Raw genomic sequence first — 18,511 nt, 5'->3', positions numbered from 1 at the left:
GCATAAAGAGTAAACAATAAATCCTATTGAAAACTTTGCAGTGTTTCTTTGAAAAGTCATCATTCAATTCTTGTATCTAAATTAGAATTCTCCAAAAAATTCAGTTTTAAGAAATTATTTATTCTATATGTTTAACTATTATCTCCAAATATATTTATCTCTATATAATTTATTATTGGCTTTAATGACTTATAATTGGCACCTGCTCTCCTGCTTCAGGACATACTGATAGTATGTCCTGTATATCTATCAAAACATTTCATAGCAAAAAACTCTTTATTTTTAAAAGTTACATCAACTAATATTTTCAGCATTTTGAACTAACTTTTCTTCTTTTACTCCAGTCCGATCTTTTGCTTCCATAGAGTTTACACTTTCTGTATCATTTTTATCATCATCCTTGCAAACTTCAATATTTTCATCATTTAATTTTTCCTCATCCTCATCATCGTCAGCTGTATCTTCAAAAATATCGTACCTGTGGCCCCTGAGTTTACTCAACCATACCAACATTTCTTTTTGAGATATTTCAGTTTCAGTAATAACAGGTAATATGTACTTATTTTTAAATGCTTCAACGTCATTTTCACACTCTTGCCATTCTAATTTTTGATGAATACCATCTTCACCATATCTCAAATTGTACCTGTCGTAATGAACAAACTCTAGAAGAAGTCCTAAACCCGGAGCTCTGGGAACATTAACCTTTTCATTTGTCAATGCTTGAAGAAGTGTTGCTTCATTAGTGTGATTCCTAATAACAGCCAGCATTAGAGCTACCATTTTTCTTATTTGGTGAAGCATAAAACTTTGACCTGGAAATATAATAAAGTAACAATATTTGATTTTAGATTAATCCAAAACCACACTCAAACCTTAATTAAAAAAAAAAAAAATTACCTTGAACTTTCAGAACAGCAAATTCGACATCATTCCTAAGAAAGGGCCTTTCACATATAAATGATATTATATATCGATTAGCACTTGGATCTTGATGGTGCTTCTTAGATGTGAAATTATGAAAATTTTTAGAACCCACATACATACTCAACACCCTATTGACTCTGGCGAAAGTTTCATCATCTAACCTGAAACCATGTTGTTCTACCTGAGCATCCTTATCGGCAAATGCGACTGTTGGTAGAGTATAACTATAAGTCCTACTGTCACAATTAGTTTTAGAATTAAAACCTTTAGTAACTTTGTTTACACAAAACACTCTTATCACTTCAGGTAACTCTTTATTTATACTTTCAATGTCCACTTTGTCAGCTGAAAAAGAAATGGTAATCACTATGGTAAATCAAGAACCACAATATTATTACGTAATTTCAAAGAAACGACTTGTCTTACTGCTGAAACACCCTTGTCTGTTCTAGCAGCTCGTTGAAATTGCATGTTTTGGACGACATCAAAACATTCTTGATTAATATGATTCGTTTTGAATAGTGCATTGAATAAATCTTCTTCAATTGTTTTCATAGTTGGATTCCTAAAAAATGAAATATTCTGTATAAAAGAATATGGATTCTTCACAAATTTCACCTTTGCATACCAAAATAACCAACACCACAATAACCCATTAACATTGCGTATTTTCTCCGTTTAATTCTCTCAAAGGGCTCGGAATTCTCATTGGTTTTACTTATTTTTGAATCTCTATTATCGGATCTTCTGTCTTGCCATTGCCTTTTTTTGAGTCTACCATCATATTTTAATCTTTTTGCTTTGTTTTCTTCCTGCATTATAGAACTTTGCACTGTAAATTGTTGTTTAATAAGACTGGTACTAAAATTATAACAATATTTCCTAGGCAAAAATAGAATTTCTGAGTATATTTTCAACATTGGTTTGTTTGTAACCAATTTTTTCAGTCCTTCAGTGCCTCCAGGTAACCTCAACTTACAACTTATGATCCAAACCATAGAGTAATAATAGTCTGAGATTAAGATGTCTAAAAACCAGGTGTATGAACTGATTAGCTTTTTTTATTGATTGTATAGCAGTATTTCCTGATTATATTATTGATGGGAAAAATGAAATATGGAAATTTTTTTCCCTTTTTCATTTCCACATTTTTTAAACCAATGTATTTAGTTTTATTCGTGGTAGCTCTTTGCTAGCCCGAGAGATGGCGTCCTGATTATAAAAATTGATGCATGCATTTAGAAGGTTAAAAACTAGGGATCCAAGCACAGAACACTAATATACCAAGCTTATTTGAAAACTTCAGAATGATAATTAAGACTAGGGTTGCCGTTTTATTAATTCAACTTTAATCAAGGATTTTTTCAATTGATTTTCCATCAAAACACAAATAAAAAATAGATTTGAATCACGCTACCTGTATAGAAACAAGTACTTTTTGTTATCTGTGTTACTTATCGCCTTCTCTGCTGAATCCCCAATCTGAATCTGGTGGCAATTTTAGATTTTTTTAACAGAAGAATCTAAACAATATAATCAGACACTCCTTCGAAGAATAGGAAATTAAGAAATTTCTTACAAAATTCTATGTGTGCAAAGTTTAATGGCGTTAACGACAGTTTGTATTGTAAATATGTGTTGAAGTTAAAAATTGCTGGAAAAATACGATTTGGTTTATGAATTAACTTAACATGATATGATCTGCAACTTGTATGCTTCAAGAAAAACTAGAGAGGTGTAAGTTTCTTTTCTAAGATGTGCATTCATTCATTATTCATTATAATAATATTTTCATTATTTGATACGCTCTATGGACCTTCCAGCAGAAGAATCCGCTAAAAATATATTATTCTACAAAAAAGGCTATTATTTCATTCGATTTCATTTTTAGAAGGTGTATTGATAAATTATAATGATCACCTGAGAAAATATCTTTTTATTTTTATTTAAGCTCATCGAGATCCTTAACCAGTGTTCTATTGGTTTCAAGTTGTTATCTTTTATTACTGATTATGCTTTGAAAATATGTAATACTTCTGTCAAACAAATGCTTATTTTGTTTACAAATCAGACTTTAAGGATTTGACAATGTGAAGTATTTAAGCATATGTAGCTTGATTTTTGAAAGAAAAAAAAACAGTATTTATCAGTTATCACAACTAAAGCTACTGATTTAATGTTGACTTGGTGGATTCAATAAACAATGATACTTGGAACAACTGCGAAATAAATTTTTCGTGGAAATCTCAATTTCAACAAATATTTTTCATCGATAATTTAGGTTGCCTTAACATCAAACATGTCAGGAATCGGAACAAATGCACCATCCTCAGCAGATGCTTGTTTGAGCATTGTCCACAGTTTAATGTGTCACAGACAGGGAGGTGAAAATGAGGGTTTCGCTAAGAGAGCCGTGGAGTCCCTTGTTAAAAAGTTGAAAGAGAAACGGGATGAGCTTGACTCCCTAATAACAGCAATCACAACCAGTGGTGCTCATCCAAGTAAATGTGTAACCATTCAAAGAACATTGGATGGAAGGCTTCAGGTTAGCAATATGTGCTTTATGAGAAGATTAAAAACAGAATATCTTATCAAAATTTGACATTTTTCCAGGTGGCTGGACGGAAAGGATTTCCCCATGTAATTTATGCCAGGATATGGAGATGGAGCGACTTGCATAAAAATGAATTGAAACATGTGAAACATTGCCAGTTTGCGTTTGACCTAAAATGTGATTCAGTGTGCGTGAATCCTTATCACTATGAAAGGGTCGTGTCCCCTGGAATAGATTTATGCGGTCTCACATTACAATCAGGTTAGTCACTACTGTGGTTTTTGTACCGAAATTATATAATACAATATCAAATAAGTAATAGGAATTGGAAATAAATGCATTCTCTATTTAATCATCAGGAGCTCCTCGCATGGTGAAGGATGAATACACAGTTGGTCCCGTTCCTGGTTCAAGCATGGAGGTTGACAATGAAATAAACAAGAACGCTCCACAGACTATTCAACATCATCCATTCCAGCAGAACTTCCAAATGAATGCTCTTCCAGCTCCTCCAGCATCGGACACAAATCAAATTTACAACTCACCAACACGTTCTTTGCAAGGAAACAAAATGGAGAAAAATACGGATAATAGAAATACCCAATGGCTGCCTCATATGCAGATGGGACATATGGGCGGTACGGTTTTCACACAGATCAACACCTCGCAGCAAAACTCCCCAGGTTCTACGACGCTTCATATGGTGTCTGGACATAACAATCACCAGATCTACACGAATGCGGAGAACCCGGAGAATAAGCCTATGATGACAGGTATGGTGATCAATTGATGAAAAATTGAAAAATGATACCTTTGTCTTCTCGGATTTCGAGTATTTGAGGGGTTCAGTCAATTGAATTGAAATAATAATAATAATAATAGCAGTTCTTTATTGATCCAGTAAAAGGCCATCAATTTATGAGCTATAAGCTTTGATTCGATGAAAAATTGAAAAATGATACCTTTGTCTTCTCGGTTTTCGAGTATTTGAGGGGTTCAGTCAATTGAATTGAAATAATAATAATAGCAGTTCTTTATTGATCCACTAAAAGGCCATCAATTTATGAGCTATAAGCTTTGATTCGATGAAAAATTGAAAAATGATACCTTTGTCTTCTCGGTTTTCGAGTATTTGAGGGGTTCAGTCAATTGAATTGAAATAATAATAATAATAATAGCAGTTCTTTATTGATCCAGTAAAAGGCCATCAATTTATGAGCTATAAGCTTTGATTCGATGAAAAATTGAAAAATGATACCTTTGTCTTCTCGGTTTTCGAGTATTTGAGGGGTTCAGTCAATTGAATTGAAATAATAATAATAATAATAGCAGTTCTTTATTGATCCAGTAAAAGGCCATCAATTTATGAGCTATAAGCTTTGATTCGATGAAAAATTGAAAAATGATACCTTTGTCTTCTCGGTTTTCGAGTATTCGAGGGGTTCAGTCAATTGAATTGAAATAATAATAATAGCAGTTCTTTATTGATCCACTAAAAGGCCATCAATTTATGAGCTATAAGCTTTGATTCGATGAAAAATTGAAAAATGATACCTTTGTCTTCTCGGTTTTCGAGTATTTGAGGGGTTCAGTCAATTGAATTGAAATAATAATAATAATAATAGCAGTTCTTTATTGATCCAGTAAAAGGCCATCAATTTATGAGCTATAAGCTTTGATTCGATGAAAAATTGAAAAATGATACCTTTGTCTTCTCGGTTTTCGAGTATTTGAGGGGTTCAGTCAATTGAATTGAAATAATAATAATAATAATAGCAGTTCTTTATTGATCCAGTAAAAGGCCATCAATTTATGAGCTATAAGCTTTGATTCGATGAAAAATTGAAAAATGATACCTTTGTCTTCTCGGTTTTCGAGTATTTGAGGGGTTCAGTCAATTGAATTGAAATAATAATAATAGCAGTTCTTTATTGATCCACTAAAAGGCCATCAATTTATGAGCTATAAGCTTTGATTCGATGAAAAATTGAAAAATGATACCTTTGTCTTCTCGGTTTTCGAGTATTTGAGGGGTTCAGTCAATTGAATTGAAATAATAATAATAATAATAGCAGTTCTTTATTGATCCAGTAAAAGGCCATCAATTTATGAGCTATAAGCTTTGATTCGATGAAAAATTGAAAAATGATACCTTTGTCTTCTCGGTTTTCGAGTATTTGAGGGGTTCAGTCAATTGAATTGAAATAATAATAATAATAATAGCAGTTCTTTATTGATCCAGTAAAAGGCCATCAATTTATGAGCTATAAGCTTTGATTCGATGAAAAATTGAAAAATGATACCTTTGTCTTCTCGGTTTTCGAGTATTTGAGGGGTTCAGTCAATTGAATTGAAATAATAATAATAGCAGTTCTTTATTGATCCACTAAAAGGCCATCAATTTATGAGCTATAAGCTTTGATTCGATGAAAAATTGAAAAATGATACCTTTGTCTTCTCGGTTTTCGAGTATTTGAGGGGTTCAGTCAATTGAATTGAAATAATAATAATAATAATAGCAGTTCTTTATTGATCCAGTAAAAGGCCATCAATTTATGAGCTATAAGCTTTGATTCGATGAAAAATTGAAAAATGATACCTTTGTCTTCTCGGTTTTCGAGTATTTGAGGGGTTCAGTCAATTGAATTGAAATAATAATAATAGCAGTTCTTTATTGATCCACTAAAAGGCCATCAATTTATGAGCTATAAGCTTTGATTCGATTCAACATAGTTGCCTTCAAGGGTGATACATCGCTTATAGCGATCTTCCAACTTTTCGATACCATTTTTGTAGTACGATTTGTCTTTCGCTTCAAAATAGGCCTCAGTTTCGGCGATTACTTCTTCATTGGCGCTAAATTTCTTTCCAGCGAGTATTCTTTTGAGGTCTGAGAACAGGAAAAAGTTGCTGGGGGCCAGATATGGCGAATACGGTGGATGCAGAAGCAATTCGAAGCCCAATTTATGCAATTTTGCCATTCTTTTCATTGATATGTGACAAATCCCGCAATTTCGATCCCGCAGAATTTCAGAGGGATCCCGCATTTGCGGGATTGGATTTCCTAATTGTCACATATTGACGCAAAATTTCAGGTTTATTGCACTTAAACAGCTTCAAACACTGCTCAGAATCATTAACACGTTGTTGATTTTGATCGATTGTGAGCTCGCCCGGCACCCATTTTGTACACAGTTTTCTCATGGAGAAATATTCGTGAATGATATGATGTACACGTCCAGATGATATCTTCACGATGTCTGCTATCTGGATCAACTTCACTTTACGGTCATTCAAAATTATTTAGTGGAGTTTTTTGATTTTTTTTGTTGGTGACAGCCTCTTTTGGGCGTCTACTATGTCGCCGTCTTTGGTGCTCATTTCACCACGTTTAAACTTAGCATACCAATCAATGATGGTTGATTTTCCAGATGCAGACCTCGGAAACTCTTCATCAAGCCAAGATTTTGTTTCAACTTTATTTTTTCCCTTCAAAAAGCAATATTTTATCAACGCACGAAATTCTCTTTTTTCCATCTTTTTTCAAATAACAAAAGTAGCTACACTCACAACGCAATATCTCACAAAATAATGGTTAGACTGCTGTCAAATTTTGACACATATAGTTTGAAGGTTGGTATTAACTAAAAATCATGGATTTAATATACAGGGTGGCCATTTGAAAACGAAACAGACGAGATTACAGACGAAATAAAGTTTTTCGATAGAAATGCTCGGACAGGTCGATTTCTGTTTCGAGGGGGACAACTTAAGATGTAGGTTACGGACGCATAGCGCTTCAACCCTTGCTGCTACAACCCCCACCCCCAATTTTTGAATAGGGAAGATGGGGTGAGTGATACCTCAATTTAAAGGTATTTTCATACTGATTTCAGCACAGTAATTGTTTTTTCATTTTATGCATTAGTTCTCGAAATATTCATGCGTTAGTTAGTTAGGAAGGAAGCCACAGTCATGGTTGTTTTGAAGCTCAAAATGTCGATTTTTCACAAAACACTACAAGTGCCATGAAAACACCACTTCATTTTCAAATACTTAGTTAAGAATATTTCGAGAACTAATGCATAAAATGAAAAAACAATTACTGTGCTGAAATCAGTATAAAAATACCTTTCAAATGAGGTATCACTCACCCCATCTTCCCTATTCAAAATTTGGGGGTGAGGGTTGTAGTAGCAAGGGTTGAAGCGCTATGCGTCCGTAACCTACATCTTAACAGAAACAGAAATCGACCTGTCCGAGCATTTCTATCGAAAAACTTTATTTCGTCTGTAATCTCGTCTGTTTCGTTTTCAAATGGCCACCCTGTATATATTGCATCGCGGCAAAATGACCATCCAGTCGACGCCGCTAAGACAAAAATAAAAATAAAATACTAGCACCACCATCTGTGCATCAGACCAGGGACTTTTCAATTGGGCTAATACCAATCTCAGACAATGATTGGGGTCGTCTAAAGAATCTTGATATTGTTGTTGTTGCTGTTGACATTGTTATGCTTTTTTCTAGGAAACAATTCCCCAATCGTTCCTTCTAGGATCAACCATGATGGTAACTCTAATAATTCCACCCTACAGGTGGGTAGTATAGGGAACGTCCAGGATAACCAACAGCAACAGAATGTATCGATGGCACAGCCGATGACAGGAACAGAGAACAATTGGAGTGGCACCAATACACTGATATATACGCAGTCTATGCAACCGCCCGACAAGAGAACCAACTTCTGGAGCAACGGCCAGATGGAGAATGGAGTCAACATGGGCGGACTCCTGTCTAGCCAGCCTCCTCCAGAGTATTGGTGTTCCGTTGCTTATTTCGAGCTGGACATTCAAGTTGGAGAGACTTTTAAGGTCAGTTTAACGTTTTGGTTTCTGGAATAACTAGTACGTCCCCTGAATCTATCTAGCTGTCTGTCTAGGTTGTCTCAAATAGGGGATTTTATGTCCGATGTGTGTCAAAAGAAAGTTCAAAAGTTAAAAAATTGATTAAAAGAAAATAATCTGTGTGTCAAAAAAATGTTTATCAGGTATGAAAATATTACAGGGATTAAAATCTGAAATTAATAAATATTGACTTGATTCCTTAACGGATATACACTCCACAAAAAAATTAACGCACATTCTGAAAATCTCAATTTTAATGAAAGTTAACTCTACATTGAATTTATAACTTATTTTTTATGTTCTCTCGGGAAGGTTTTGAACGAAACAAGACACATTAAATGGAAGAAAAATTCAGGATTTCACCGAATCTTATGTGAAAGTAGAGAAATAAACAATTTTCAAAATACCGGAATGCTGTTAAGTGATTTAATACTTGGTATTTCCACCCCTTGCGTTAATTACAGCTCGGCAACGACGGTTCATACTCAAAATGAGTGATCTTAAAATGTTCTGATCTAATCCTTCCCAGATTTCTCTGAGTTGGATTCCTAAGTAATTAAGAGTAGCTGGATGATTTTCTGAACTTCTCAGCCTTCTATTGAGGTTGTCCCAAACCTGCTCAATCGGATTGAGATCTGGACTTCTTGCTGGCCATTCCATTCGAGAGACTTCAACCTCTTCAAGGTACTCCTGAACGATGCGCGCACGATGGGGTCTGGCATTATCGTCCATAAAAATGAAATTTTCACCAATGTATGGGGCAAATGGCGCTACATGCTCTTCAAGAATGTTCCTTATATACCTATCAGCATTCATAGCTCCATTATCAACGACCACTAGGTCTGTGCGAGCAGTCAAAGATATTCCCCCCCATACCATAATCGATCCTCCCCCGAAACCAGTAGTATTCAGGAAATTGCACTGAGCATATCTTTCATGTGGACGTCTGTATACAAGGGAACGTCGATCACAATGGTAGAGGCAGAATCTAGACTCATCTGTGAAGAGAACTCTTTCCCAATCAGCCTCTTCCCAATGGATATGCACTCTCGCAAAATCCAAACGTGCCCTTCGATGGGCTGGGGTAAGAGCTGGGTCTCTTGCCGCGACACGAGGCCTTAAATCATATTCTCTGAGGCGATTTCTTATTGTCTGAGTGCTAATTTGCACCCCATGAGTTTGCTCAAGCTGATTTTGAAGGAGGCGAGCGGTTGCAAACCGTTGTTTCAATGAAGAAACTCTCAAGTAACGTTCTTGAATGGCAGTTGTTACCCATGGTCTACCCTGTCCTGGTCTTTGGACATTCATACCTGAATCGCTGCAACATTCTGGACACACTTGTATGGGAAACTCCAAACCTTTCTGCAAGTCTTGTGTATGTCCACCCTTCTTCTCGCAAAACTACCGCTTGGGCCCATTCCTCTTGGGTCAAATTGCGTGTTTCGCGTTGCATAGCGATCGAGTGTAGAAAATCAAACGAAAGAAAAACTATTGATCACTAGAATTGATCGAGAACAACTGATTTCAGAATGGAGCCAATACATTCAAAATCTGATAATCTCATCTTTTTTTATTCCTGCTGGGAAAAAACATCTGTATTGAAGAAAAACGTTGAAAGTGGATAACATATGCATGCATAATACTGATAAAAATAATTATCATTGAGAACACCTTCAGTTGTGGAATAAATTTGAAATTTCCATAATGTGCGTTAATTTTTTTGCGAAGTGTATTAATGTAAGTACCATACACGAAAATCCAGAATAAAGACTAAAGGGTAACATACACGAAAAATCCGTATAAAGATTAAAGGGTACCATACACGGTCGGTTTTCTTTGAACCACTTCTGGATCCATCGAATAGAATATTGTTAAATTTCACCCGCGATATTTCCAGGTGCTCTCCAGCTGCCCGAGCGTGACGACCGACGGCTACGTGGACCCCTCTGGCGGAAACAGGTTCTGCCTGGGGGCGCTCAGCAACGTGCACAGGACAGAGCAGAGCGAGCGGGCGCGACTCCACATCGGCAAGGGCGTGCAGCTCGATCTGCGCGGAGAGGGCGACGTCTGGTTGCGGTGTCTTAGTGACCACCCGGTGTTCGTTCAGAGCTACTATCTGGATAGGGAGGCCGGCAGGCAGCCCGGAGACGCCGTCCATAAAATATTCCCCTCTGCCTACATAAAGGTCTTCGATTTGAGACAGTGCCATCACCAGATGACGTCTCAGGCGGCGACCGCTAGGGCGGCGGCTGCGGCGCAGGCAGCGGCAGTGGCGGGACATATACCAGGTGAGTAAAATAACCTTAAGGTCGAGTTGTACGAAACAACGTTCATCTGTAGATCAACAGAACCTTTAGTTATTGGTGATCCCAGTCCAGAAGAACGGGCGCTGTTCCAACTCATATTGACTGTGGTTCAACTGAACGGCGATTTCTAGTGACATTTCTTGGCAGTATCTAGGCAGTTGGTGTGACTGTTACGAAAATTGAGCTATAGAACTTTAAAATGCAATAACAACGATGGATTATTCGATTGACATGAATTTTATTTATCCGCAAGATAATCTTGGGGCATTACATTTTAAATATGATTTCTGGCATATGACCGCCACGGCTGGCTCGGATGTAGTCCAATCTGGACGTCCAATTTTCGATGACTTTTTCCTACATTTGTGGCCGTATATCGGCAACAACACGGCGGATGTTGTCTTCCAAATGGTCAAGGGTTTGTGGCTTATCCGCATAGACCAACGACTTTACATAGCCCCAGAGAAAGTAGTCAAGCGGTGTTAAATCACAAGATCTTGGAGGCCCATTCACAGGTCCAAAACGTGAAATTAGGTGGTTACCAAACGTGTCTTTCAATAAATCGATTGTGGCACGAGCTGTGCGACATGTTGCGCCGTTTTGTTGGAACCACAGCTCCTGGACATCATGGTTGTTCAATTCAGGAATGAAAAAGTTAGTAATCATGGCTCTATACCGATCACCATTGACTGTAACGTTCTGGCCATCATCGTTTTTGAAGAAGTACGGACCAATGATTCCACCAGCCCATAAAGCGCACCAAACAGTTAGTTTTTCTGGATGTAACGGTGTTTCTACATACACTTGAGGATTAGCTTCACTCCAAATGCGGCAGTTTTGTTTTTTGACGTAGCCATTCAACCAGAAGTGCGCTTCATCGCTAATGGACGTAGTGCGCGATACGTATTCCGCACAGAACCATTATTTTCGAAATAAAATTGCACCATTTGCAAGCGTTGTTCAGGCGTGAGTTTATTCACGATGAATTGCCAAACCAAACTGAGAATAAATCACTTGACAGCTGTTAAATCGGTCGCCATCTTGAACGGTAATGCCAACTTAAAGTTATATACCTCGAAAAAAAACACCCGTTATTAATGATCCACCATGTTATTTGGATCTACAAAAGCTATGAGCTTAAAATACCCTGTCAGTTTATGAACTGCGTAATCAGTAATTGTCTTCCTTAATTTCGAAATTGCTCATATCTTACAAGCTTCACCTTAACCCTTCAAAGTTTCACTTTTGCCGATTGAGATCATCAGGTTTACGAAATATTTCTGTCTAGGTCCCCACTCAGTTGGCGGCATAGCACCAGCTATCAGCTTATCTGCAGCTACGGGAATTGGCGTTGATGACCTAAGGAAACTCTGCATCCTGAGACTGAGTTTTGTCAAAGGTTGGGGCCCCGACTACCCAAGACAGTCGATCAAGGAGACTCCTTGCTGGATCGAAGTGCACCTGCACAGGGCACTTCAATTGCTGGACGAGGTCCTCCATACGATGCCCATAGATGGTCCCAGAGGAATCGAATGAGTTGGAGTTGTTGGAAGCGACGTTGATGTGAGTCGAGAAACTGATACTGACAACCGTTGATGTTCCTTTTTTTTTCTATTGGACGATTTTTAACCCGTTGCAAAAGTTTCCTTGAAATCCGGTTTGCTTTGACACCGCAGATTGTTAATGGCTGTTGTTCGAGGGGATTTCTTCTCCTTTTGCTTTTTTATTTCGAATCCCAGTAACTTTATTCGTAACTTTTTGAACAAATTCCTTTTTACTAGTAAGATTCAAAATGTAGCATCGCTCTTATGACGATACCATCATTAAACACTAATGCCAACGTTACCTGTTAAAAATCGTTCATTCCTTCTTCTCTAAGTTAAACAATGACAAAAGACTGAAAATATGGTGTTTGAAAATCTGTAGTGCCATTTCCACAAGTCCTCGATCTTTCTATTTTCAGCCCCTTAAGAGATACCTATACATTTTTCACACAAACTCAATTTTAATTTGAAACATTAGATATGTAACTTGAGATATTATTATAGTCGTAAACTAACATATTTTTCAAAAGAGGTTAGACGATCGTTTTTACATAAACGCTACAGATATAGAAGAATTATAACTGATTGAATTGAATTGTAATTTATTATGAATATTATTTATCCCAAAGTTTGTATTGGTTTCAAATGAGTTTACTAAGCTTTAAATTTTTGTGAAGTTGTTTTGAATTTATCTATTATTGTTTGAAAATTTTTCTGTTTTTTTATTAATGTGCTTCGAGATGACGAAATTTATGATTGAGAGTATATTGAGATTGATATTTAAGTGGAGAGTATATACTATTTTGAAAATATTTTTTATACAACAGGGTGTTTTTGTGTTTGAAGGATTCTAGCCAAACAAAATAACTTCTCGCAATTTCAAATTGGTTTTTTGATGAAATATTTGCGTGTCTTCTGTTTTCTATTTCTTTTTTTTATATTTCTTCCATGTGTCTCCTTTTGAACAACCTAGATAAAAGGCCAACAGTTATCACTTCTTAACTCAAAGTGTCCTTGAAGTTTTTTTTTTTTGTTGACACATGAAACACCCTGTCCAAATGAAAATTTTCAGTGTAATAGAAAGTACTATTTTAATGATGATTGATAAGCTTATATTATAGAAATAATAATGTTCTCAATATTTTCAAATAGAACAAAGAGTATGTGATACTATGAACTGTAGTAATATAAGAATTAGGTCATAAATGCTAGAAATCTATCATTACTCCATTTTCAATTTATATCGGACCTAAATGGATAGATGATGTTGATTATCTTGTGAATATTTATTCATTTAATTTTGTTATTGCTTCTTATTACGATTATTATGTAATCTTGAGCTTAGTTTAAGAGTTTTGCATATTTGGCTGAAGTTTTATCATATATATTTGTATATTTATTTATGTCCACATCTAGCTATTTCACGAAAATATACAGTTCTGTCCAGTTCTTCAATTTGTTTAGGCACTTAAATTGTTTTTTTTTCTGATAATATGTGGCATGTGTTAGTCTACACGATGTGTTAATTATACATTGATTTTATTCAAATAAAAATATTATTTCAATATGAGATTATTTGTTTTACCCAGTTGAGATTAGTTATTTATAATACAAGTGCAGAAGGCATTGATATTCTTCCACGAGTTCAAAATTCAAAAACGAGCCACGAAGTGGCGAGTTTTGGAATGAACGAGTGGTAGAATGAGCCTTCTGTACGAGTATTATACATTATTTTCTCTAATTCATTGCATTTTCATTGAAATTAATGAAATGTTTCCATGAATATAATTTAGTGATTTTTGCATTGAAAAATGTTGGTTGGCAGAACTGATTTCTTTAAGGCAAATTGATGAATTGACAGATAAAGCCGTGGCGGAAAGTTCGGAGTACCAACATATAATAATAAAATATAACCATGAAAACTGTGCGTTTCTGATATATTCTCGCACGATTTTGTTCTACAAGATGTGGAAGAATGAACGGAATAACCACAGAATTGGAGAAAATCAATTTAGATTACCTGATTCAGCACTTGTTAAAATCAATGCGGTATTAATTAAATGCTTCATGAATTGAATTTCAGTTAGGAAAGATAATTTGACTCAATAAACTGTTGTATTACCCAAAATAGTTTTCAAAATATAAAAAGTTCAAGAGAAAACATGCCTTTGGAGGAAATTTAGTATTAGGCCAATTGAAAAGTCCCCGGTCTGATGCACAGATGGCGGTGCTGGTATTAAATCCATATGATTTTTAGTTAGTGCCAACCTTCAAATGTTACGTGTCAAAACAGCAGTCTAACCATTATTTTGTGAGATATTGCGTTGTGAGTGTAGCTACTTTGGTTATTTGAACAAAGATGGAAAAAAGAGAATTTCGTGTGCTGATAAAATATCGCTTTTTGAAGGGGAAAAATAGAGTTGAAACAAAATCTTGGCTTGATGAAGAGTTTCCGGGGTCTGCACCTGGAAAATCAACCATCATTAATTGGTATGCTAAGTTTAAACGTGGTGAAATGAGCACCGAAGACGGCGAACGTAGGAGACGCCCAAAAGAGGCTGTCACCGACGAAAAAATCAAAAAAGTTCACAAAATAAATTTTGAATGAACGTAAAGTGAAGTTGATCGAGATAGCAGTCATTGTGAAGATATCATCTGATCGTGTACATCATATAATTCACGAATATTCATACATGAGAAAGCTGTGTGCAAAATGGGTGCCGGGCGAGCTCACAATCGATCAAAAGCAACAACGTGTTAATGATTCTGAGAAGTGTTTGAAGCTGTTTAAGTGCAATAAAGCTGAATTTGGTGCTGTTTCATCAAGACAATGCGCCGTGTCAAATCAATGAAAACAATGGCAAAATTGCATTAATTGGACTTCAAATTTCTTCTGTATCCACCGTATTCGCCAAATCTGGCCCTAAGCGACTTTTTCTTGTTCTCAGACCTGAAAAGAATGCTCGCTGGAAAGAAATTAGCGCCAATGAAGAAGCAAAAGTGGTATTGAAAAGTTGGAAGATCGCTATGATCGCTGTATCGCCCTCGAAGGCAACTATGGTGAATAATAAAATCGAATTTAGCCAAAAAAAAGTGTTTTACTATGGCAGACCGGGAACTTTTCAATTGGCCTGTTAATTATACTTTAGGAACAGGTTTGAATATCCCTTTTCACTTGCTGGTCAAACGGAGAATTTATATGGATGAATATGTTGTACGAGAATTTTCTCCTTTCACTAACTGCTGCGCATGTTTATTTTGATAAATGAGTTTTCCTCTAAAAGTCTCTGCGTAAGGATAAACGGGAGTATATTTGCAAGATCATAGTGTTGCTGAGTCAAAGAGAGCGTTAGCTGAGTGTAAAGCATTATGTGAAGGCCATCCAAAATCTTAAACATCAACTGGCAAGGCTATGGCATCCATATTTTGGGGCGGGTATATGTATATTGTCCATTGGCTATCTTGACAAAGGTAAAACCATCAATAGTGAATACTACATAACGTTTATTGGATCGATTGAGCGTAGAAATGAAGAAAAAACGCCCTCAAATGCAAAAGAAAAAAAATTGATGAAAACCATAGTCAAATTAAACGGGTTAGGCCCGGGAGTTATTGAGTAAAGTGGTATTTAAAATTCTTCTTGGTAATTTTTTTATTGAAGAAAAATATTCAATATAAAATATACATTCAATTCATTCTTTATTGGCTAAATAGCTTCAGTACATTAACATTTTCACCAATTTCAAAGAACAGATGAGTTCCTATTTTATCAAATACGATAGTTGAAAAAGATGTGTAGGGAATCTTTATTTTCAGAGAAATGGCGTTGTGAGCTCGACAAAAAATGACTCTTTTTAATTGAAAAAAAAAAATCTAAATGTTATCATTTTATTAATTTTGAATAATTAATCCTTAGGAATATCATTTGCTGAGGTTCCACAATTTATTAAAAGACTTCAGGTACAAATTCTTCCTTATTTTTATTATGGAAATTACTCGTTTCAAAGAAGAATCACATAAGTTGTCAATGCAGATTAATTGGTGATTTTCTATTACAAATTTCACACTTGCAAGTTCAGCAAAATAATGACAAGTTTCGAGTTTCAATAGATGATTTATTTATTAATGCCAGCAGGAATGAAGTTATAAATCATTATTAAGAACTCTGTTGAATATGTCAATAAAACGTTGACAGTTTTTTTTTTCTGAGGATTAATGGTCCAATATAAAAGTCTTAAGATGGTATATTATAATAAGTTCATCTCAAGTTTAGCAATCGATTTTCATGAATAAATTATGGTTTTTTTCTGGCTGTGAATAACTTTCATCGGAATATCGAACGAGACATTTAATAATGGAAGATATTTGATAACATTATTATTTTGTACAAAATATAATTTTTATTCGATGTATATTCCTTATCTTATTTATAAATATATTTTCTTATTTTATTTACAGTTAATATAACTTATATTTATTCTTACGTATCACATTCTTTCTCACATTCATTTTCACAATATCCAAGCTGAGGAAAATAGTTTCGATAAAATTAGCCAAATAATAACATTATATAGTATTATTTATATGTATACACCTTGTTTCAATGCTCTCTTCTACTTTTGGTTCATGGTTTTCGATCCTCATAAATTGTTGATAATGCCATATTTTTTGAATAGGTATTAGTTTTATTCTAGAAAAGAAGTCCTGAATTTCAGGGAAAATACGAAGGGAATGAAAATATGGCAAGGTTCATTTGCCAAAATTGAAATTTCTGTCAGAACTATTGTCAGATATCTAGGAATGATTTATTATTATATAAGTATATGAGCAGGTAAACCATTAATAATAGGTATCATGAGAAATTGTTCATTAAAATCCTACATTAAAAATTTAATCCCCCATTAAACGTAGCAGGTAGCAAATAGGCTCCTCCTGCTGAAGGATTAAAATTTTAATGGTGGCATTATATTTTAATGAACGTTCCTACAATTGGGTGTAAACTGAATCTTTCGAAATTCCTGAAAATTCGAAATAGTGTGCATTTTCCCAGAAAACGGAAATCGATATGAATGTTTTTTTTAAAGTTTGGTAAATCTGTTCTGAACGGTTGGTTTAGTAAACTCAATGATATTCTTTATGTTAGAAATTGTAACATTTTTTGGGTTCAAACAAATTTATCACGATTTCAAAATGAAAAAAAATCTACAATTGAAATTATTACTTGATCCGAATGTTATGGAATGTTAAGTGTTCACAACAGTTGTACCAACCTTTTCAGATGTACCCATAGTTCATAGCGCGCGTTGTTTTGGAGAAAAAATACAGTGTTATTTCTATTTAATGGATTCGGTCGTTACTTGATGAAAATTCGTTACAAGGGCGCAGAAATGGGGGGGTAGTGGGGGTAATTATCCCCCTCAAGATTTACAAAAACGAAATTTGAGATCTCGCAAACACGAAGAAAGAAAATTTTTCCATAAAATGAATCATTTCACTTTCCTTTGAATTCGACACGTCAGTAAAAAATCGCACCCCTTTACGTTTTATGGGTTTGTTATCGCTTCCAAGATGAGTACTTTTATTGCACTACGAGCACGTCTATGTCCGAGGTTCATTATTTTCCTTTATATATCCGCTTTCCTGGCATCGCCCCTTATTTGCTATCTGTAATTTTTGGATTCCTCATCGGTATACACTTATCCGTTGTTTTAGGTTTTTTGTATCATTCTCGTCACAATATTTCAATATGTAGTTTTCAAAGAACTGAACTGAGTAATTCGCATTAAAAATTGTCTGGTTTGTGTTTTACTATTTATTGAAATTGTATTTGTGAAGACATCAGTTTTGAATTAACTATATCTACAGGGTGTACCTAAATTGTAGATATAAATGAAGATTAGAGGTTTCTCGGATAATTTCAAGAAAAAAAAACGTATAACATGAGTCCCCAAACACTTTGTTTTTGAGATACAGGTGTAAAAATTTGAGTTTTTTCTCATAGAACCTTCCCTCCACAAGATATTTAATTTGAATTAGCCATAGATATTCCAATTCAAAGTTTTCATCATGTAATATGCTGATTTTGAATGCAAATCCATAGGGTGATATTTTTTCTGGAAGGGTGCCCGATTCTTTCCTTCAGAACTATATTTTGGTGAACACCTGGTAGTTGTAAAGAGAAACTCTGGTCCAGTACTACACATTTTGGATTTTTGTCGGTTCTTGTGAAACAATTATCCTTAGGAAGATTCAAATTATTATAAGATCCGGTAA

At 35.1% G+C, this 18,511-nt stretch overlaps 2 protein-coding genes across 2 annotated transcripts; one reads left to right on the top strand and one right to left on the bottom strand.

Moving 5' to 3' along the window:
• Window positions 1-262: 262 nt before the first annotated feature.
• LOC123677085 (tRNA pseudouridine synthase A) lies at window positions 263-1,922 on the bottom strand. Its single transcript, XM_045613547.1, has 4 exons — window positions 1,546-1,922; window positions 1,326-1,492; window positions 901-1,272; window positions 263-815 (listed from the first exon to the last, which is right to left on the bottom strand). The coding sequence occupies exons 1-4, from the start codon at window positions 1,845-1,847 to the stop codon at window positions 295-297; spliced, it is 1,362 nt and encodes a 453-aa protein (XP_045469503.1). The 5' UTR covers window positions 1,848-1,922; the 3' UTR covers window positions 263-294.
• Window positions 1,923-2,508: 586 nt separating this feature from the next.
• Window positions 2,509-13,803, top strand: LOC123677080 (mothers against decapentaplegic homolog 4). The gene is made up of 7 exons (XM_045613535.1): window positions 2,509-2,664; window positions 3,209-3,472; window positions 3,541-3,742; window positions 3,841-4,254; window positions 8,012-8,355; window positions 10,286-10,676; window positions 11,983-13,803. Exons 2-7 carry the CDS (start codon window positions 3,227-3,229, stop codon window positions 12,228-12,230), a joined length of 1,845 nt encoding a protein of 614 aa, XP_045469491.1. The 5' UTR covers window positions 2,509-2,664; window positions 3,209-3,226; the 3' UTR covers window positions 12,231-13,803.
• The last annotated feature ends 4,708 nt before the right edge of the window (window positions 13,804-18,511 follow it).

Source organism: Harmonia axyridis, chromosome 1, assembly GCF_914767665.1.
Source record: "Harmonia axyridis chromosome 1, icHarAxyr1.1, whole genome shotgun sequence".
NCBI classification, from domain to species: domain Eukaryota; kingdom Metazoa; phylum Arthropoda; class Insecta; order Coleoptera; family Coccinellidae; genus Harmonia; species Harmonia axyridis.
This window is presented reverse-complemented; position numbering and strand designations above follow the sequence as displayed.